Genomic DNA, 23,627 nt, shown 5'->3' with positions numbered 1-23,627 from the left:
ACCTTTTTAGTAAGATTTGGGGGGGTGAATCACGTGATGATAGTTTAAATAAGTTTGAAATGTCAGCATCTCTTGATGCTTCATGGGTGTGTGTATTTGTTTTAGTCACAAAAGGGCAATGGCCTCTTATCATTATGACCTGTCATGTGGCACACTTATTTGTTTTGTTTGATTGATGTGAATAGGGATGAACTGCATCTTATTTCTGTGAGAGTCAGCAAGAAAAGAAATGGAATTTTGAAATTTAAAACATTTAAAACTTGTCTTATAGCCAGTGAGAGATGAAAATACAATGCATCATGTAATTTGATACCCTGTGATGTCATACATGCTGATGTCAGCATGCTTGTGTTTCTTTTGTGTAGCATGCATGCCATAGAAAGATAACATGAAGATACAAAGGCAGAAAACAATTGTTTTAATAACAAGAATAAGCCACTAATAAGTACAATACAACACAGCAACATGTAATATGGATGCAATTTAGCTATAGACATTGGTATCACATAAAATGCTATTGCACTATTATCCATGCACAAGCATGGCCAATTCTTTCCTACAATTATGCTCTAATATCAATGAGTAAAACACAACTTTTTCTAAAATATTTAAATCTGGTTATAGGATACACGGTACTAATTACGTGGAAGAACTGTGAACCAGTCTAGAAATGGGTGAACAATTGGTGGTCCATAATTGGTTAATAATGAAAATTAAAATTTTAGTAAAAATATCTTATGAGAGCTTATCCTATATGTAATTTTAAAAAAATATAAACAAATGTCTACTGATGCAATTTTAGCATTTTTACAGGCTTGACTCAGGAGTACTCAATAATGAAAGTAGCACCTGATTTATTTGGTGCAGAATCAATAACGTGTTTCATGTAAATATAGATAAACAAAATGCCGCTGCTCATATGTTCTCCACACAAAAGCTTGCACCAAGATTAGATGTGCATGGAGAATTATAGGTCTCATCATCAGCACTCAGAAATTTTAAGTTATTGAATTTTGAATATGATAGTCTTTCCATATGTTTACTAATGGAGTTGAATTAGTACCGTGAGTCCTTAAGCATATAAAATGTTAACAAAATGTAAATATTAAATATTACTGAGAATCCAAAATGTAATTATTTGGATGTATTTAATCTAGATATTTCCACTGACAGTTGTACTTTGGACAAAAATTTGATCATCTGAATGGCTGATTATTTCTGTGAAATCTACCATATGCCCTGATAGGTCAGGATAAACTATGTAATGACTGATTATTTTTGTGATATGTATAATGCCCTGATAGGTCAGGAAAAACTATGTAATGACTGATTATTTTTGTGATATCTATATGCCCTGATAGGTCAGGAAAAACTATGCTTTAACTACATATGTATATTTAGGGCTTAGTGATTGTGGGAAAAAAGTCTTTTTGTAAGCATGCATGTGGTGAGAGAGAGTCAACGTAATTATGTATATACAGGGCTTAGTGACTGTGAAAAAAAAGTCTTTTTGTAAGCATGCATGTGGTAAGAGAGAGACAATGTAATTATGTATATACAGGGCTTAGTGATTGTGGAAAAAAAGCATCCATGTGGTGAGACAGAGACAATGTAATTAAGTATATATAGGGCTTAATGATTGTAAAGAAAAAGTCTTTTGTAAGCATCCATGTGGTGAGAGAGAGACAATGTAATTATGTATATATAGGGCTTAGTGATTGCTGGAGAAAAAAACTCTTTTTGTAAGCATGCATGTGGTGAGAGAGACAATGTAATTATGAAAGACATATATGTACATGTGTAAAAGTGAACAAACTTAAGAAAGCATTTTTTTAAAAATAATTAATGCAAACCTGCCTGATGGGTTTGTGGGGTTGAAGAATCAAAAAGTGTTTTGAGGTCCCAAGGGGGTGGGTCAGTGAGCATGATCCTAAAAAGCAAGAAAAGCAACGTGATCCAGAGAATTAGCCATCTTTTCATATAAGCTTATGGAAAATTATCGAAAATTCAAATCTGAATATAAAAATATAACTTGTCTGTTTTCTTCAAAGCATTTCACACACTTAAAAAGAAATATTTCATAGACTTAGCATTTTAAAATACTACTATACACATGTGTGTAAGCACTCACAAAATTAAAACCACATTGATATTAAATGAAAACATAGATCAAGCTTTGTCTTCAATATTCATTCAATACATGCTTAATTAGGTGCAGTCTTTACTGCTCTTGATATTTCAATAGGGGGTTTAAAGATTATGCAAGTGTCATTAGTGTCCATTTTTACACTCACTATAAACTGGATGGTCCTGTTCAAACTTCCCTGCTGGGAACTCATCTGAATGTTCAATTCAGCATGTTGAATATGTTACATGCAGGTGGTGCTCCAATTTTGACAGACATCATACACTACATAATGAATTTATGTCAATATGTTGTTTTGCAGCATGTGCAAAGAATTAAAAGCCCCACCTTACCACCATGCTTCACAAAATAAAACTCCATCAAATTAGTGCGGCAATCAATATGGAAATGATGCTATCCATAAAGAAATACAAATCTGTCAATATTCTAATGTTCTGAGGACAAGGGCATCACTTGTTAATTATAATTGCCAATAAAGATAACAAAACAGAAATTCTCAATAAAATGTAAAATACATCAAAGTCAAAACAGTATATGCACTTTAAAAAATAGCATATATAAGAATGGATTTCACTGAGTCAGTGAATTTCAAATTTATGATAGAAAATGACAAGGATTTTATATTTTATTTTGTATTACTATAATGAAACAATAAGACTATCTGACCAGTTGTCTATGGTCTACACTTTAGCATGTTCTGAGATATATTTTATGATGGATAAGAAAACATCCCATGGCATCCAAACTCATTTTAAAATAGACAGGGTGCTCTGTTACAGTGACCGACTTCATAAAGAGCACCCACTAACTATACAATTTTAAGGATATGTACTGTAAAGGCCATTGTAAAGTTAATAAACAGCAATAGATATTGTAATGACAATACTGGGGAGGAAATTGTATGCATCAATCATTGTATTTTCTCACCAATAACAATGACAAATATGGGCAGATCCATGAATGAGAGTAGATTCTCAATTAAAAAATTACTGTTTCAACTAAAGATGATCAAAGGCCTTTCTGCACAATTATAACTGGTGATTATTTATATTTTCCTTGATCTTATGTTTCATTATTTGATGTGATATGTTAAAAAATAGGCTGAATCAGTTTTAAATGAGGCAACAAAAAATTAAGTTTTTAATCTGGGATTATAAAAAATATATGCAGCAAACAATGTATTCACAGTTTGATGTATGTGTTTCATACATCAGTATTTTTCAAAGCTGTTTGAGATGTGAACTTTACTTCTTGATTTAAATTAAAAAAAACATCAAAATATGTGGTTAAAAAAGTAATAAAAGACTGAAATGATCATTGACCTGGCTGCACAATTATAAATGGTGATTCTTTTTTTTAACCTCCTGTTTCATAATTTGATGCTTCACTTAAGAACTAACCCAAAGTTAATCACATTATTTTCAATCATTTTTTAAAACAATGCCAGAGATTGTAACTTTGTAACGTCTCACCATGAGGAGATGATACAAAATTGCTTAATATGCTTTGCCAGTGTTGTGAGTCCCTGACATGACGAAGGTTCCCAATTTCATTAATTCAAGTGATTGGCGGATATGGACATCTTGCGGCAAAAACAGTATTTCCTTCCATTTGATGTAGTATATATTAATCGTAAACACAAATTGAAGTTTGAAGCACAGAAGGAAAGGGATATGTATCATCAAAATTCTTCTAAGGTGACTGAAAAAATATCAAGGGCAAATGCCTCAAAATCCGTTATGCATGAGAATGTTAATTCAGATGCGATGGAAATAAACACATGATGCTCAACCTGGTTCTGAAATTGTGTCTTACTTTTGTGTGAAACTGTGACTTATTTGCCTATATCATGTAGTGAGTAACATAATTACTGTAGAACTCTTATGTAAAAAAATTTAAAGGATTTCCAGAAAATACAAAGTGATATGTAAGAAAAAATATTATACATTTAATCAATAATTATTTTTAAAGCAAAATTGTGCATGAAAACTCAAAGGGTATGAAAAATTACATAAAACATGGCAATCAATGTTTAAATATTCTGTATGATTCATAATGTTCCTATTCAAAATTCTTCTCTTAGTTTCTGATATGTTGCTTTTGGCACAAATTCATCCTCAGATTAATTTTATCCCATAAAGACAGTTTAATCCTATGACTCTTGTCTGGCCTTTCTAACAATCTGATACAAGAACAAAGAAAAATTACAGTCATGGCTTCTTAAATACATGTAATGATTTTTCTCCTTTGAAAATCTGACTACTAAAATACGGTTTAGCAGATCTCCATGATATTGAGAGGATTCCATGTTCAACTTTACCACCTAATGCCATAGGCACATTTATCTGATACTATTCATGAAGTTATGCAGCAGCAGTTCTTCCGATTCAAAATAAAAAGTCCTTTCATATTTTAATCACGTTTGATGAGTATGTTGTGTATTTAATACTATCTCACTTTCAGCACCAGTAAAACACAAATCGTTAATAGACTTAATTCTCAGCAAGCATTTTTGGTTGGGGTTATTTTCCCATATTACATTATCTGACCTCTAGCTGACTTCTCATCATTTTGCCCTATCTAGACAGGAAGGAGAAATCACTCATTCCAAAATCCATAGTCCATTGTGACCACAGCATTAAACACATAATAAAATCAAAATGTTGGGTTTGTGGTAAAAGTTTCAAACACATTTTACAAATATGTTCTCATGGCTTAATTTTGTTCTTCACCAGGGTTAGACATTTTCTTCTTCTTAACAGCTGGGTGTTAAAACCATCTCTGACATTCTTGATCAATAACAATATTTTCAAGATAGTCACTGTGGTGGAATACTGGATGTAAGATTTTCTATATTTTCATTTAAGACCATCTAAACATCATAATAAGTCTTTTGGATGAAACCCTTTAGTAATATGACTGGGGCCCCGAGTGGCCGAGTGGTCTAAAGCGCTCTTCGTTACGGATCACTGCCATCTCACCTCTGTCTGCGGCGGTTCGAGTCTAAGATTCAGCCAATGTGGGCATGTGAGAAAGCTTGCCAGTAGCTTCTCGTGGGTCGGTGGTTCTTTCCGGGTTTTTTTCCGGGTTCTTCCTCCACCATTAATACTGGCCGCCATGTATAGCCTATCGTGCTGAAAAATGGCGTTAAACCCCACAACAACAACAACAAGTAATATGACCATTCAATCAAGAGCTGCAATGATACCAAGAGTTTCAAGCTGGCCTTTCCTCTCACTGGCCCTACTGGATCTATGATTAGAACCATTTTCATTTAGAACTACCCAAATATCCTAAAAATTCTTTTGATGTAAACCCCATGTCAATATGGCCATCCATTCAGAAGAACAAGTGAAAATTTGTTCAAGATGGCCACTAATGCCAATATGTGGATCTGAGATCAGCAGCAATTCCATTTAGGACAAGCTAGGCATCATATGAAATCTTTTAGTGAAAACCCTATGTTGATTCAGGTGGTGTTACAACAAAATTTTCAAGATAACCCAGTAGTAGCATTTTCATTTAGAACCAAAATGACCTTGGGATAAACATGTATATAAAGTTTCATGGCAATCTTCTTAGAAGTTTAGAAGTAATGAACAGGTGAAATCTGATTAAAAACAGATCTACACAGTGCTATGTGAAGATCTGATGACTACCGCTTAAGGGTCATGTTCTGGTAACCTCTGAATTAGCCAATGGAAATGCAGCTTTTGAAATTCTGAAAGTGAATCAAATCATTCAACACAAGCTGTTCATCCACACTGCTCAGCCTCCAAATGTGAAGATATAAGACTTCATCTGATTAGTTTTCAAAATTAGTGATTATTGTAATAACATAGGTTGCCAGAAAATGACCCCAAAGCTGTCGCTGTCAGATCTTTATGTATAACAGTGGAGATCTGATTTTAATCAGATTGTGAACTTGTGATAATGAAACAATGGATGGACAAAGGACAACAGACCAGCCTGTAAGCTCTTCTGGGCTTTGACCAGAGGAACTAAAACTTGAATAGGTCCAAACTAATTTGGTGTATGTAATCTTAAAAAAATCCTTAATGCCACTCCTGGTTATGACAATACATTTTATATAGGGAAAACTACCCGGCTATTAAACCTTTGCTTTGAGATTTTACATATATAACAACCAGGTGCAATTGTTAAATGAATCACATGTAACTTACATAAAGAGTGTCAGTCACTTGTTGGCACACAGGTGGAACTTGGTGATTCATCAATAAATAAATCAACATATAGAAATAAGAACATTCTGTCTGATACAGATTATTATTTACAGATCACATGTCTCCAATGTAAAGAATGCAAATTAAAATTCTGCACACCTCTTGACAACAAACCTTGATGCAAGTTAGCTATTCTTCTTTCGGCGTCTTTTCATCATCTGAAGCTGGATCACAGCATCCTGTGGGTTGTCAGAAGAGTGTGAACATTGATAACTTGGAAGCGTTTCAAGGTATCTGTATCCAAAAAGCATAGCCAAGATGGAGACCACTGAAATATTCAAGCAGTTAAAACACCAAAAGATATAGAAATGGATTTACTGAGTGGTATTAATATGCAAACTTTATATCCTCAGTGTTCTCCAAAGGATTTTGAAAGTTGAAGTACAGGTTTTTGTCCATGGCGTCCCTGGCCTAAAATAAGAATCTTAATAATGATAGTATTTTTTTACTTTTTTTCTGTCCTGTATTAATTTAGTTAGCTTAATTCTATCTCAAATCAATAAATTTGCCAAGACAAGAAACAAATGATCATATTCTACTCACTTATTTTCATTGACTCTTTAGACAATACAGAACAGCATACTACATTTACTTTTTCTTAATCGAACTTGTCCACAGCACATTTAGGATCAAAATCCAGAAGTTCAGGACCTTCCTCTATCAACTGTCCAAGTTTCTTCTGACTCTTGCCACCCCATTTAGACTTCTGTGTTAGCAACATAAATGTCAAAATGCCTAAAATGAGGCAGGGAAGGTCATAGGAAACTAAGACTACCTCAACAAATGTCTATGGCCCTTTGGTTTAACAAGATTATGTGCTACTGATGTTAAAGGTGAAACCAGCAACACTTAGCTAAAACAGCAAAGTCTGGAAACTTTCATATCTATAGCCACAAGAACAGAATAAATAAAAAGCAACTAATTTGTGAATATGAACACTTGTTTCATGACATTTCAAACCAAACAAACAAACTCTACCATGATGCTGAAATTGTATTGTAAATTCTACACCTGAAAAACAGCATCCTTACAGGATGAATCCTCTCAAGCAAGAATGTTTGAAAATGGAAATTGAATATTTGTTGGAGATTGATTTTACTCAACCAAGCAAAAGTAAATGGATTTCACCATGTATTCTTGTGCCAAAACCAGAAGATACTTTCAGTATTTACAATGAACACAGATAAGTTAAAATGTCACCAAACAGATTAATTTTTCCAATACCAATAACTGATGTCACCAAGTTCAACATGTTCAAAGGATTTGCACTTAAAGATAGAGCAAATGAAATTTTGGCATTTGCAGCTTCAGATGGACAATAAAAAGTAATTTCATTTGGTATGAGATATTTTCCTTCAACATTCCAGTCTTTAATGAACATGGTAGCATCTGGTAAAGATGGTTGTAATGCGTACACCACTGATCTCATTATATACCTGGACACATGGAAAGATCACCTGGAAACTATCTGGATTTTTTTGTTGTTCAACTGCATGAGATAAATTTCACAATTTAAGTAAAAGAGATTTTGGTTCAACTTTAAATTAAATTTCTGTGATATATTCTGGGATGTCGTCAAGTTTGACTTGTAGAAGTTAAGTTTACAGCTATTTATGATTCCCAGTGCCTATCAGTAAAAAGTAACTGATGCAAATTTTGGGTATGGCTGGATATTGTCGGAAATTTTGCTAAAATTTGTCCATAACTCCTTAGCCCCTGACCAATTTGCTGAGTAAGAAAACTCAAGTTTTATCATCTGACAAATGTCAAGAGGTGTTCAATAAGTCAAAGACCATACTTAAAGGTGCACCAGTTCTTTCAGCTTTAGATTTCAACCAATCATTTAAAATGTCTGTTGATGCAAATGACGTAGAGGTTGGTGGCATAGTTATTCAAGAAGACAAAAATGGTGTGGATCATCCAGTGTGCTATTTCTCGAAAAAACAATTAAATGCACCAGAGAATTTATTCCACTATTGAGGAGTGCTTGGCTTTAACTTTGGCTTTAAAACACTTTGAATGTATATTAGTTCAATTCAATCTCTGATTATAGTTTTCAGTGATCACAACAGCCTTACTTTCATCAACCAAAAAAGCAAAGGTTGTTGGGATTGAGTTTAATGACACAAGAAATACAACATCGACATTAGAAACATGAAGGTAAAAGACAGAACTTTCAGAAGTTGCTTTAATTTGTATATATTTTTGTGTCATTCAAAAGACATCTTTCTCTGTAATTTTGTTGTTGTCATCATATATGTATTTGATTGATAAATATTTCTTTTTTTATGAGGGAAGTTGTAACTCTTGGTACACAACTGTATATTATGTGTAATTCATGTTCCTGATCGTAAATTGTAATGATCATGTTTAATCAAGATATTAGTTAATTTTTGTACACAAGCATACAATCCTATTTCGACATGTTAAGAGTGTAGATTGTGTAAAATCAATAAATCATTGATGCAGGTGCTTACAATCATTAATAATAATAATCTTAAAACCTGTAGACAAATCTGGGGTAATTTCTTATTGGCTTGTGGGGTCATGTGGGTTCTTAGAAGAATGAAGATATTTTTTCCACTGGATGTATTAGGTTAATTTTGGTCAATCTTATTTCTTATGCTCTTGTTGCAACATCAGTCTTCTTATGTATTTAATGTTGTGTTTAGATATTATTTGAGAGGAATCATTTGTTTGGATTATTCATTGGAAACACAAAGTACTCATTGGAGTTAAATACTATTCTGAGCTACTGTGAGTTCTGGATGATGCTATTTCAATACATCAGGACTGTTAACAGACCAGTGCATTCAAGGATCTGAAATTAATTTGGAACATTTGATTCTTTTGGACCTGAATAGAACTTTTTGGGATTATTTTGGATTCAATTAATAATACTGTAAGTTCCTCATACATTTTCATTTTATACGATTGATGATTAAATTATTTGTTAAATTTTACAAAACTTGTTGGCTTTGCTTCTTTCTGTTACTTTGTTATGACCACAGAGTCATAACAGTAGTGTTAACAAGGTCTTCAAGTCATAGTGAATGTCACGATGTACCATTTTAATTTAAGACCAACAAGCATTATGAGAGTAAGCAATGGTAACAATACTTTCACGATAACCATTGTGGTGGCCATACTGGATGTCTGAGCAGTACCATTTTCATTTACAATCAATCAGACATTGGAATGGATGTGTGGGCAAAGTTTCAAGGCAATCCTCCAAACAGCTTAGAACAAACAGTGATAAAAGCTTTGTGCTAATGGATGGATTGTCAATAGATGACAGACAACAGGTCATGTCATAAGCTCTTCTGGTCTAAGACCAGTAGAAAAAAAAAATTGATACCCATAAAAATAAAAATGCATATATAATAAGTAATCTTTCATAAGTAATTGATATATTGGTAATAAAAATATATGTGAGATTACTTAAAGCAAAGAAAAATACTTGTTACAATTAATACTAATGGACAGTGCCTTCTTAATCAACTTTTATTAAACTGACCTGATATAATGAGAGAAGCTATCATTCCTGAGTTCAAATCAGCTGTTTTGAAAATAAGTATCTCCGATATAAAATGTCCAAGCATCAAAAGGAATGAGAAAACTGTAAGATGGTACACACTGAAAAAGAATGCAAAATATGTAAATGAAATAAAAATGTATATTATTATTATTATATATAGTAGTAGTAGCAGTAGTTGTAGTATGATACAAGCTCCAATCTAATTAAAATCAGGTCTCCATAATCCTGTGTAGATCTACAGACACTGATAAAAGGTCATGTTTTCGTGAACTCTAGAAGTTCAAATCCACTTAGTTTTAGTATCCTGTCTGATAAAGCATTGCAAATTGATGTTAGGGAGAATTGTCATTAGTAATTATATGTAACAAATTATGTGAATCACTTTCAGAAATTTTAAAGTTCTGATTTGATTGGTGAACAACAAGATCAACAGAACACGACCTCTTGTTAGTGTTTACAAGATCTTCATATATTACTAAAGATTTGATTTTAATCAGACTGATACAAGCTCTGACCTAAAACCAAGTCAATCTTGTTTAGGCAATACTCTGATATAATCCAAACAGAACATGCAAAATATAGTAGAGAACTCTCAAGGCTTAGCATCAACCTTTGACCTTTTGATCTTGATGCTTGGCATTAACTCTACTTATATGGTCCATGATATTACAATGTTTCTGTCTCTGTGGGCTAAAAAGCACAAGCTTATTTTTAGTAGTATACTGGTCTCTCCAAGAAATCTGTCAACAGTCATCAGTTGCTTCAACCTCAGTCTACCACTCAAATTCACTATTTGAAGGTTTTCTACAACAACTAAATACTGCCTGGTCTCAAATGCAATAATAAAGAGCCTACACCTTCATACTGATGATAGTTTATATTAATAAAACATTAAGCCATTTCTGCATCTATGGTGACCTGATATTAATTTTACTAACAACTGTAATTTTCTTGTTTCCATTATTCGTATGTTTCCTTATCCAATCCATCAACTTAAGTTGATTTCAAGGTCATACATAAGACTTCACATTCATGTTATAGACTGTGAGCCAGAATTATCACATGAAAAGATGGCTATTTTTAATGAAGGAATCAGCAGTACCACAACTGAAAAGGGATTATACTGTGAACTAGCCTCATTTACTGCAAAACATGGTACATGCTTGTGAATTTTTTCATTGCTGCATTATCAATGCAAAATGGTGACAGTCAGAAATTTTCTACTCATAAAGTGCCAACCTTTTCTGAGCATTCCGTGGCAAACATATTGTCCAAGTAACAACTTTGAGATCCATGTATCAGTACATGCATCCAGGTCATTGTTAAGCCTCTCAGTCAAAGTTACATTTCTTACTCTCCTGCTAAATAAATGAGAGCAATAACCCCACTTGGGGATTCTCCATTTTAATATCAAATACCACAGTGATTCTCCAGTTTCCTATAATATATTTATTTACAAATAATTTTTCTTTGATTGCACCACATGAGCTTTCTTCTCCCTACAATTTAACCCAATTTCCAGATCATTTCTTTTTAAAACTTTACATTTGTCATGCCACTGCAAAAAGCTGATACACTGAAAGAAAATGAAGCATATTTTCAATCAGGTATACACACGGTAAAAAGTACCTTTAGTTTTTTTCTTTGCCACATCTCAAAGCCTGAGAAAATATTACATTTTATTTTAAGAATTTATTATTGCTTTATCATTACAATCCTATAAAACCTAATTACAAATGCATTCTGTACGAAAATGAGGGTTCTGAACCACATTTCTTGAAGGTGATCTTGATGCAGAAAAAATGAATGTTTTGGACCTTACATGGTACAATGGGAGTTCTGGAACACTTGTTTTAATGCAGAAAAAAAGGGTGTTTTGGACTATGTGTAGTAAAATGAGGTTTTTGGACCAGACATTGGAGAACTCTTTTATTTTATGAGGTAATTCATGGGGGGTTCTGTGCATGACAAGATGTGGTAATCCCACTGCATTCCCATGTAGATTCTGTTGATGTACAAATTTACCATAGCTAGATGTTTTTGTGCCCAAATGCCATTGTTGAGACTCCATCATAGCAGTATCTCTTATTGTCGAAAGGGCATAATTCTTTTTTGTTGATCAGCAGCATGGCAATCCTTTGTCGTTCAGACTTTAAAGTTCTCATTCATCATGCAATATTTGAGATCACCAGCGAGTGTGTCTATAATGGTTAAATGAGGCTACTTTATGGACAATGGACTCTGTAATGTCTTTAGCTTTTTTTTACCATGCCAGTGTCCAGTCTGATACAGTACATTTTCAGGCGCAGACCAATAAACTGAAATGGGTGAACCGTTACAATTGTCTTTGAACTTGCCTAGGACTTTTTGTTATCAGTGCAGTAAAATGGACTATGTCAAGGGTGATCAATGAAAGCAAAAAGTTCTTTGTGGTCGAACATATTCTGATAAAAGTCCTCCATCTGAATTTCGTAGAAGAGTTAATTAGTTTTGCTCAAAAGCTGATGAGCATGATCATCATACCTCAAAATGATGAAGTCAAAATGGAAATCCAGCACGAGCATTTTGGAAAGATCTAATACTGCAGTTCCAATGTACACGGCTTTGTTGAATTTCAGAAGGGGTTTTCTGGATTTGATGGCCACCAGGTTTTCTTTGCAGATTTTCATGCGGAAGAAAGGGTCTGACAAGACAATTTTGTCACGTCAGTAAACATTGCTGAAAATCTCGATGTTTTTCCATTTTAGGATTTTCCATGGTCTTTCTGAACATGCTGTTGTTTGTGAGTTTGAAGAAATCCTTGTTGAAGTCCATGGTGGCCCTCGTGCACTGCTGCATGTTAAAGTCAATGTAACTTTTCATCCAATAGGCCTGATTAAATTTGAGTGCATGATGAACTCTGTCCAGCACCACCCCGTCTTTCAGAGCCTGATCAAGCAGTCGATGATGAAAGTTGTACTTGGTCGTGTTCATGCGATTTGGCACAAGCTTTTTCACTTTGGCATCTCCCAGACCAAACTCGTTTTTCTGCAGAGCTGTTCTGGAGACAGCATCTTGTTGCTGATCAGTAGTTATTCAGTGCAAATAATCATTGTGGAGATTGTGCAAGTGCCATGTGCTCTTACATAAACTGTTCTATGGTGATCCAGTAAAAACCGCCCATGGGAAGCAGTTGTGACATGGCCCAACAGTACAGATTGTTGGTGATCACATAAGTGATGTACACGGGTGGCTTCGTTGGATCATAGTTGGATAGGTATTTGTGGCTGGTCACATTTTGTTTCTTGCTGATGACAGAGAATCCACCTCACACCATTGGTTCAGTGAATAAAAACTTCCAGATCCATAAATGACTTGACCTGTGTCCAGCTCATCACAGCATCCAATACCAACCCGGGTAAGAAAAGTACAAGAGTGATCCAGCTGGTAATGCTTCTGACAGGTTTCCCTGAAATTCTGAAACATGTCTGCGTGTAGCAGTACATCTACTTTCAGATACACTTCATGGTAATCCTCCTGAGTCTGGTAATTAATTTTTTTTTCACCATGAGAGGGCTCTGTAGTATTCAATGTCAGCAATTTTGATTAAGTTCAAGTTGGAATAAAATCCGTCTCTGAGAGGAAGAGGAGAAAAGAAGTTTCCTCAAATTTTGACCAGCCATTGATGTACTCACAAGGACAAATTCCTTTTTATTTAAGAAGCATCATTCTTTCCAGATCGGCCTTATCAAGATGAACAAAGGAAGTAAAATCTTAAACTAGTTAGTCTTATATGGCAACCCCTTCTGTACCAGGAAAGTGGCCTTATAAGATGGGTAGCCTTTCCAAAGGGGGACTAAAAAACAATTGTGAGAAGTATATGTAATATACATAGTAAGAAAGCTACATACTTCAAAGCATTTAATATCTTCATTTGATATTTTTGTTTAAAAGTAACATTAATTATTAAACAGTTCTTCTTGTCTTAAGAATAGACTTATTTCAACTGAATATACATTAACAGTTCTCATTCTTGATGTAAGCATGATATGCAAGCTGGTATTGTTGTCATACACATTGAAAACCATTCAAAAACATCATTTAAATCTTGGTACATAATTACATAATTCTCTTTACATTTGCTCTAATTTCCCACTGCTGCTGAACAATCTCCTTATCGGTTATGATGTTGTTTATTTCAGTCTTTTCATCACAAAATTGTTTTATTCGAGTCTTTTCGACAGAAAATTGTTTGCCAAGTCACACCCTCCCACCCCCTGATGTCATTGAGTAGAATAACAGACTTTCTTCTAAAGCAATATGTCTCTGTTTACGTGATGACATGTTAATGTTTGGTAATAATTTATTTGGATGTTGCTAACTGTATGCCATTTAATTAGGCAGATGAAACATTTGTAAAAAAGATGAAATGCCTTCTTTGTAAAGAAAGCGAAAGATGTATTGACAAGTGATTTTTCAGGTTTTGAATGGCACCCTGTTTTGTTCAAGGATAATTTCTCTGTGTGTTAATCCACAAATTCTAAATTTAGCCTATGCAGACCATGTTATGATCTAGACAAATATGTCCGGTTGTAATCATCAATGAGAAGAATTTGACAACTGTGTTAAGTCCAAAACTCTCTCACAACATTGTTGACCCATTTCCTGTAAATGTTGGCTTTCATAGATATTTGATATAATATTAATCTTAGTGTTACATGTACTTTAGCAAACCTGACATCCAGAGACAGGTATCGACGGTAGAGATAATCTGATTACTTACCTTACGATATGAATTATTGGTTTTGGACACATTTGAATTAAAAAGTGGCCTCTTGTGAGGGGACCATTTTACATTTTGGTACTAATATGCTGGCCACTGGTCGCATTAGAGGGGTGGCCATTCTTGAGGGGTTCTTTGGAACACAAACTTGTCTGTGCCAAGGGATTTGGCCATAAGAACTGGGTGGCTGCTGGTCAGGGGGTTGTGTTCAAGAGGGGGACCACTGTACATACAATCTATTGTGAACAAATATAGCAAAACAGGAGTTTTTAAATGCAAAGTGACAAATATACAGAAAACATTTCAACCCAACAGAAACAAATCTGCCACTCCTCTTTTCAGAAAATGATATTTAACCAAAATTTATATCTAACTCTGCTGCTGTTGGAATATCAACTGATCTATGCTTACTTTACTTTCCATCCCAGATACTGAGTTAAAGTGATAGCAAGATTTATGACTGTTGCATTCAGCCTTAAGATATATGTACACCACTCCCTCGATAACTTGTGCCCTGATAACTCGCAAACCCGCTTATAACTCAGGGTCAGGCGTGGATCCTTTTTTTTTAAACCAGAAAATACCAAAAAAAAACACTGAACTTGAAGAAAATTGCAATCAAACTTGCTAACTGAAATGTTGATATATCAGTTGTTTTATGGTCGAAAACACTAGACAGGACCTAGACATTTTAATCAACATTTTGAAATTATCAGCTTTAATAAATAGTCATTCTTAGTACATCATAATTAAAGACATTCAAGGAAATTTTGATCAATGAAAATGTCACTTACGCCTAGTGTAGGCAGTACATTAATATTTGAATGCCAATTAAATAATTTTTAATAGGTAAATTTGCATTTTAATTCTATCTTTCAGTTCCTCTTAAGTGTAAACATCATAAGTGCAATGTGTATTTAAACGTAAAATGTGTCAGCTATGTCTGCAGGAGTTTCTCTGAGAACCCAATTAAGTCCCAACCATGTTTTGATAACTGACTTGCGGAAGTATTTTGTTGTATTGTTGCACTGAATTAAAAGCTGGCCTCCTTTGTATTATCACATTATGTCTTTTGAATCAAACAAAGGAGGTGGAATTAAAAAAAGTTAAAAGGCACGCAAATCCAGCCTACTTAAAATCTAGTGGCCCCGGATGAACTCACTTCAGTTGATCAATCGAACACTGTTACAAATGTTACTGTGTATGTAACATAAACTACCTTAATTTAACCAACTCATTCATAATTGTGATCAAAGATAGCAAGCAAACCAATCAAAACTAAATACTTCTCAAAATAAATAGGTTGGTTTCACATATACAGATCACTGTGGGCAAACGAGTTTCAGATAATTCCTCAAAGATAAGAAGTTTCACTATTACTTTCAATGAAATCACAACATCAACATTGATCTAACTAAACAATATAAAATTTGAGTTTTGATGTAGACGATTGTCTCATGAAATAAATGTCGCTGGTTTAAAAAAAAGGAATCTTGCTACCTGCTACTCCAACTCCTGACTTGGCGGTATACTATTAAATACAACTCCAGGAACCAGACTAATCAACAAAACCAAAAGCAGTGACATAATACACGTTTTCGCATACACGTGATGATTGTTGAAACCAGCTGGAACGATCTTTCACATGTTGGACATTTTAAAAATAAATGTTACTTATACAGAATAATGAACAACTTCATTAGAAAAAGCGCATTATTAACAATTATTATCAACGTGATTGTAAAATGAGGATTCAGTCATTAAACAGCCCAGAGCCCTACCCCATCTCCTCCCCCGCCCCCAGTTTTCTCAAAGTATAGCCTAAGTGGATTTTTTCAATTTTTGGAGGTCCCTCGGTAACTCGCACCCTCGCTTATAGTGCAGTCTATGTTTGTGGACCCCATTGTGCATGCATTATAGAGGGAGAGGTGTATCGTGTGGCATTATCATTTCTTGTATGCAGACTAGTACAATTTTAATGCAATTTTTTCAGGATTACCTGATGGACAACAATGTTTATTATTACAAAAGTCTGTTCAAGTCTTGCATAGTCATCTTCAAATGATCATTGCTGAGAACTCCACTTCTTGACGTTCATCAGCTCTATACTGATGGGAAAGCATCTGATAACGTAGAAAACTTGTTAGCTACAATCAAATCTTTCAAAGAACATTCAGCACTCTTTTCTCAATGAAATGAGAAAATGATGTTACCCCTAGATACAAACAAATGGTAGCACTACCTGACAAAAGTATTTGTAAAACAGGTTTGATTGGCCAATTTTATCAATGACTGTTGTAGTGCTACCAAGCAGTCTGGGCAAGGGAGTGACTCAGAATTTTCAAGAGCTTGTATTAGATCCAATACAATTAATTGAATTGTTCATTAACTATGCATAAGCTCAAATACCTGTTCACATAAAAATGTACATGTACTCAGGTTAATGTAGAGAAGAACAATATCAACAGTTAGACCTCTCAGTAAGCAGAACATCTGCATTTTTTTACACAAATAAACTGACTAAAATGCATGAATTTTTTAATGTGTTCAAATTATGCAAAGCAATTTCATTTTAATTATTTGGTCCAAAGCTTTCAAGGTATTGTTCCTACCATAATCACAGTATGTGACGTATTTTTGCACATTTTATCAAACTGAATGTAAACTAAGCTGTTGGGACAAGATCAGGATGTTTAAAGCAAGTTTAAAATTACAGTATTTGATGGGGGTAAAAACACTCAGACATAGGCAATTAAATGCACTCTGAATTAGTCTTGATCCCTAAGCAATTCTACATTATTCTAAAGTTAAATGTTTTGATTTGTTCACAAAATACCCCCAGTGAGGTTTAAAAAACACATTCCAAACCAGGAAGTAAAACACCCAATCATTATTATGTACACTGTTCTAAAAATTTATGTTAAACATCTGCATCCAGATGATTCCTCTTACGTTTTATTGTGCATCTGAAGTACACAAAAGAACCTGAGAGCAGCTGATAGGAAATTCCACAGTCCATACAAACGAGATGCAAAGGAGTTTGCTGGAATAGAAGAAAGAAGAATCAATGCATACTATCTGACAAAACTGATTCAAAGCCTTTTTCTTCACAGGATCTACAAAAACATTATCTTGATAACTGTAATTAAAGTTAGACAGTGTGACCCACTATAGCACATTCCATTATAACATGAATTCAGATATAACACGGTCATGGTGTAGCTCCCAAAATTTTATACATGTATTTATCTCACATGCGAAAAAAAAATTCTTTCTTAAAAGTACGAGAAACACATAAAAAGTTTATTATCATTTTGGGGAATAGATTGAGCATGAATAATACAAGATGATCATGGCATGGCTCCTGAAATTTTACATGTATTTTCTCGTACACACCAAAAAAAATCTTAAAAGTACACAAAATAAAGCTTAATATGTTTATTCAAGGATTGCATAGAGCTTCACCAATTTCGCAAACTGCAATTTTATTTTCCTTATTGGCAGCAAGATATACCATCTGGCAATTTTTATTGGTGACATTGTTAGCTGTTTAAACTTGTATATACAATCATTGGTTTGGAGTGGAGAAATACAGAGGCACCATGAAAGGAAGCCGCAAACCTGATATAAAATGCACTGAAATGTATCTACTGTAACACAAACAATTTATTGGACATATTGACAAACCATCTTAACAGTGCATTGTTATATCATAATTCGCTTATGTTATCATCGAGCATGAGTACTGTATTTTGTGAGATATCCACAACTTTATGTTGTTGACATTTCTGGTAGTAGAGATCAACCAGACAACGCATTATCTCATAATCTATCTTTCTTCGGATCTTCAGCCGCTCACGAGTAATTAATATATTTACATGGACTAACATTTGTGTGCAGATGGTAAATAAAATTCCTCTTTTTCCACTAAGAATTAAGTCCTTTAAAACACCAACATTTTCTGTACTAATCCTTGTCATCAGACCTGAACACCTGCGTCTCTATCATCTGTTGACCCTTTGTTAAATTTCTGATGCATGAGTGGAAAGCAGCATCACTACCATGACTACCACAAATATTTAAAAAAACAAAACACATCTTACTTGTTGGTCTATTCAATAAACAGGAAGGAACTCTAACTAAAATCGACCAAAAGATGGCCAATTCCTTTTTTAAAAATGTACCCGGATTAAAAGATTGCTGAAATTTCAAAGAAAACATTACTATTGAAGCACCGACTGTTATAAAAACGTACTAAGCAAATGAAAAAAAAATCGTAATCCAATTATTTGATGTTGCCCCCACAATAAGAATCTGGTATTTGTTTGGTTCTCCAAAGCTGGCCTTCAGCAGTGACTTCAATAACGCATGCACATTTCATCAAAGAAAGCCAACTACAATCTTCAATAAAAACAGAGAACTTTTCCTCAAAGAAGTCATTACCAAACTTAAATAAAAGCAATGGAATCTGATGTATTTATTCATTTTCCAACGTGACTGGAACACATTTACTGTGCCATGAAAGTTTCCGTTTTGCAAGGAAAAGGTTTGTGCTTACAAATGCTACCAACAGTGGCTTAAAACGCAAACTAACTTTTACTGAAGGTGTTAATGTACCTGTAGTATTGAATGTACTAATGTACCAGTGGCTTGAAGTGTGATGATGTGCTAACAGTCATCCAATTAATCAAAACAATATAATTCAAGATGTCCATGTCTAAATCCACTATAATTCCATATTAATGTTTCTGTCCAAGAATATTACTAAACACTTTGTATTTCCAAAGAATAATAATTTGATTAAATAATTCCACCCAAATCAAACATAACAATACAAATGATTCTCCTTCTGATGTTATCACTAGAATGAATACTTTTTCAAGTAAACAAGATCATATAAAAAAACCTAAGACACAAAAGTAGATCCTGGATGTAGGGTCAAAGTGGTAAAGATATAATCTGTTACTACAATTATAATAAAGAACATTGGAAACATCAGGTACAACAGATTCTTCACAGGGGAATTCCAATATCCTAGATCCAGACCAAAAACAAACATGTTTACCTTTACTGATAATGATTCTAAAATTTATCTCCAAGTGAAATACTAAGTATGTATTATTTGTTTACAAAATAAAAACATCAATGTCCCAAATCAGGTACACAGTGAACTTGATTTTAGACAAGATCAAGTCCAAAATACAATTAGACATAGGAGCATAACATCTAATCATGGAGAGAAAAAAACTAAGAAATACAAATATACATATCAGTGCTCAAAAAATTTAAAATCAATAGACACAGGGACAGGCACTGGGCTGGTGACTAACAAAAAATTACAAGCCCTGATATATCTAAGTCCAAAAGTATCAAATGTATGTTCCAAATGAATTCCAATGATCTTGAATATCCTGATGTACAAAAATGATATAAACAAAGAATGTTTTTTAATGAGTCCTCACCAATCCCAAAGTGGTGTTTCAGTCCAAAATGTTAATAAGCAGTTTGTAATTCCAACGAATGATCTAAATAATTCCCCTCAAATTATATCTGATTATAACTATAAACTTGGCTCATAGATTCCCAAAAATTGTTATTAAAGCAGGAATTAAGACTTTGTTTACAAAAATCTCTTTATAATATACCTCAATCCTTGTACTAAGTCACAACAGTATTTTCTGAAAAACAAATGGAAAATTTCAAAATACTGCCAACAAGTTGGCTTCCAGAATATACAAACTTATAAATAAGGTCAGACCTTGAACTCAAATTTCAGTAAATATCTAAACAAACATGACAAAACTCAGGTAGGCCAAAACTCTACCCTCAGTAATGAACAAGGGTCAAGCACACAATATAAATTAAATATACACAACAATGCATTTATATATAACCAGTGCTAACACATTTGCTTTCAATTTTACTTCCAATTTTGCTAAATGACATAGCCCTGATTCCAACTATTTAACTAGCTTCCAAGGTGCTAGATACATGTAATATAACAAGTTACTGAAAACTATTTATTTAGGTCTTAATTTAAATTTTCTTCAAGAATGGTGTCACAAGAATATTCATCCAGCACCACTGATGCAAAAAATAAAACATCAGACTAAGTGTTATGGTATATGTGAAAATGTATTCATACAGACTATGCACTAATCACTTCCAATCAATAGGCTCCCTCCAGTCTTGGGGATCAATCAACTAGTGTACATTAATGGAATACAATATAATTTTTACTAAATATGCAAGCCCCCAAGAAAGTGATTATAGTAAAAGTCATACAAGTCATGTATTGCTCATCTTAAATTAAATATAAATTGTTTTAAAATATAATACTATTTTTGTTTCACCAAAGTTTATTCAATCCTGATTATTTAATGCTCTGTACATTAACTGTCACAAAGAAACTTCCAGATGAAAATTATTGATTGCTATGGACTTTTGCAATGGTGTGCCAGGTACTAAACTTGGTCAAGAAAAGAGCATGTTATCACAATATATGGTTGTCAAAATTTGTTTATCAACCTGTGTTCATTGTCACAAACTGTGAAGTTTCTCTGCCTTCCCCTCTCTATTTATATTAAAAAATATCACTGTCAATATAATTGCATAAATAAAACCACTTGTGTCAGCTGACCCAGATTACTGTACCATGGGTGAACAACTCTATATTATCATGGTATTTGTGTAACTTAAGTGTGGTAACATATTATAATCAACCTAAATTTCAAATTACTGTTGTTGTTGTTGTGGGGTTAACGCCATTTTTCAGCACGATAGGCTATACATGGCGGCCAGTATTAATGGTGGAGGAAGAACCGGGAAAACCCCGGAAAGAACCACCGACCCACGAGAAGCTACTGGCAAGCTTTCTCACATGCCCACATTGGCTGAATCTTAGACTCGAACCGCCGTAGACAGAGGTGAGATGGCAGTGATCCGTAACGAAGAGCGCTTTAGACCACTCGGCCACTCGGGGCCCCTTCAAATTACTGATTACATGGAATGTCCTTGCTTGCACTAGCTGAATGTTTCCACAAAAATGAAGGATCCAGTGATTAAATTGAATACACAAATATTATGTACAATGAGGGCCAAGAAATATGTATCTATTATTATGATCATTATTATTACTAAAATATTAGACTTAAAAGCTTAAGAAAGGTAAACTATTATTGCTTTCCTCAGATCATAAGCAATGTTGTATCCATTTTGGTCCATACTGGCTACCATGGAATGAAATTCCATGCATGACCTTCTAAGGAAACATAATCAAACATCAGAGGATACAAAGAGTATATTTCATAATCAAGGCCAATGTGGATATAGTAAGTTTGGTGAGAGTTATGTATATGATGATCATTGGTATTGCATGCACTTTACAAAAAAAGTTATGTTCATTTTTCTTTTTATATATATAGAATTACAAAAATGTTGACATTTTGGAGGTAATTGAGCTCTGACAGATTTGCATCCTTCCTGGCTACAGATTTACATCTGTAAAAAAGATAAACTATTATCGCTTTCCTATTTGTGAAGGTTAATTTGGATCATAAGCAATGTTGTGTCCATTTTGGTCCATATTGGCAGTCTCCCTAAACACAGTAATGTATCGTAATGGACAGTAATGGGCTGTAATAGACAGTAATGGAGACAAAAATACTATAATTTAAGAGAAATTACAGGAATGGAGTAAATTAATGGAACTAGTTTTATAAGATTTATATGCAGAAATTTATTACTATTTTTGTTCCATTGCGATTGTTATTTAAAATTTTACATTCCAGACCACATGAATCACTATCCCTCTGATTTTATTATCCTTTCATCCCTCTCATTTAATTCTATGTATGTATGTCAACTGTCTTAACTTTTTTAGAGACTCAAGCACATGTGTTCATTAATTATGTTTATAATGGAGTAAAACTTGTATGTTGAAAAACGTATGTCCAATCCTTTTGCTCTGTATAACACGTGATCTTCTGGGGGAATAAAATATGTATAACAAAACAAAATATATATCTTGGCACTTGTGAATGGTATGTACTAATCTATGTTATAAAATAATAACATAGAGTTGCATAGCTATGGAACTTAATATATTTATCATTTTATTTCTTCCTTCATTTAAGAAACTCCACTGAAGTGTTTGTTTTTTCAAAATTTTATATATTAAAAAGTGGACTGATTTCTATTGTAGGACTAATGGCTGAAACATTTCAATTGCATAAACACCTAAAACTAGTATAGTGTGCTTTCATTAAATGCCACATTCACACCTGTTGCACGTGTCTTTAATGTCTTTGATGTCCACTTTAGCTGCACATAGAATCTAGTATGTTTAGCAGGCAGTGTCATGTATGGCCTAACATAATTATTGTTTAACGACACACTGTGAGATGTAATGGTCAATGAACGTTAATAGAACTGAATAGAGGTATCAACAATATTATGTTACAGACTTGAAATGATATATGAACAATAGTGCTTGTTACCAACTTTTGCTAATGTTTAAACAGTGATTTTTAATGTAAATAATTGGTCTCGAGAAGAGTAAAATTGACAGACATATATTCCTTATATATATAAGAAGGTTGTAGTCAAACCAAAAAATAATTTCTATTCAATGTGTTAAAATTCTCAATTTTGTGGATGTTTGTGATATCAGAATGGTAAAAGGAAAGAGCAAGAAACAGTTTCCTTGCAGTGACTGTAAGAAAGCTTTTGAGTCAGGCTGTCTTTTATGAGGTATGTCATCTTTGGATTGCTTAAATATTGGCAAGTTTCTATTTAACAATCTTTAATTTATATCATTATTATTATATTCTCCCTGCAAATTCTTTGAGCTGTCAGTATAATCATTTGTTTAAATATGCAAACCTCCTGTTATCTGTGTTTAACATTAAACAGTATCTACATAAAATACATAATTGC

General features: G+C 33.6%; 1 protein-coding gene across 3 annotated transcripts in view; it reads right to left on the bottom strand.

Moving 5' to 3' along the window:
* Window positions 1-401: 401 nt before the first annotated feature.
* Window positions 402-23,627, bottom strand: part of LOC149804708 (ergosterol biosynthetic protein 28 homolog) — a 30,063-nt gene continuing 6,837 nt past the window's right edge. The window contains exons 2-5 of one of the 3 annotated variants that reach the window (XM_089943275.1): window positions 17,643-17,733; window positions 9,908-10,026; window positions 6,490-6,658; window positions 402-2,339 (exon numbers count right to left, since the gene is read on the bottom strand). In XM_089943275.1, the coding sequence (XP_089799401.1) occupies window positions 6,516-6,658; window positions 9,908-10,026; window positions 17,643-17,733 (353 nt within the window). In that variant the 3' untranslated portion in view covers window positions 402-2,339; window positions 6,490-6,515. Of the gene's footprint in view, window positions 6,659-9,907; window positions 10,027-17,642; window positions 17,734-23,627 lie in introns of all 3 variants that reach the window. The other 2 variants (XM_089943283.1, XM_089943267.1) reach the window with 2 other exon arrangements.

This window comes from Sinohyriopsis cumingii, chromosome 2, assembly GCF_028554795.1.
Source record: "Sinohyriopsis cumingii isolate HCF-2022 chromosome 2, ASM2855479v2, whole genome shotgun sequence".
NCBI classification, from domain to species: Eukaryota; Metazoa; Mollusca; class Bivalvia; order Unionida; family Unionidae; genus Sinohyriopsis; species Sinohyriopsis cumingii.
Note: the sequence above shows the minus strand (reverse complement) of the source record. Positions and strands in the feature narration are given on the sequence as shown.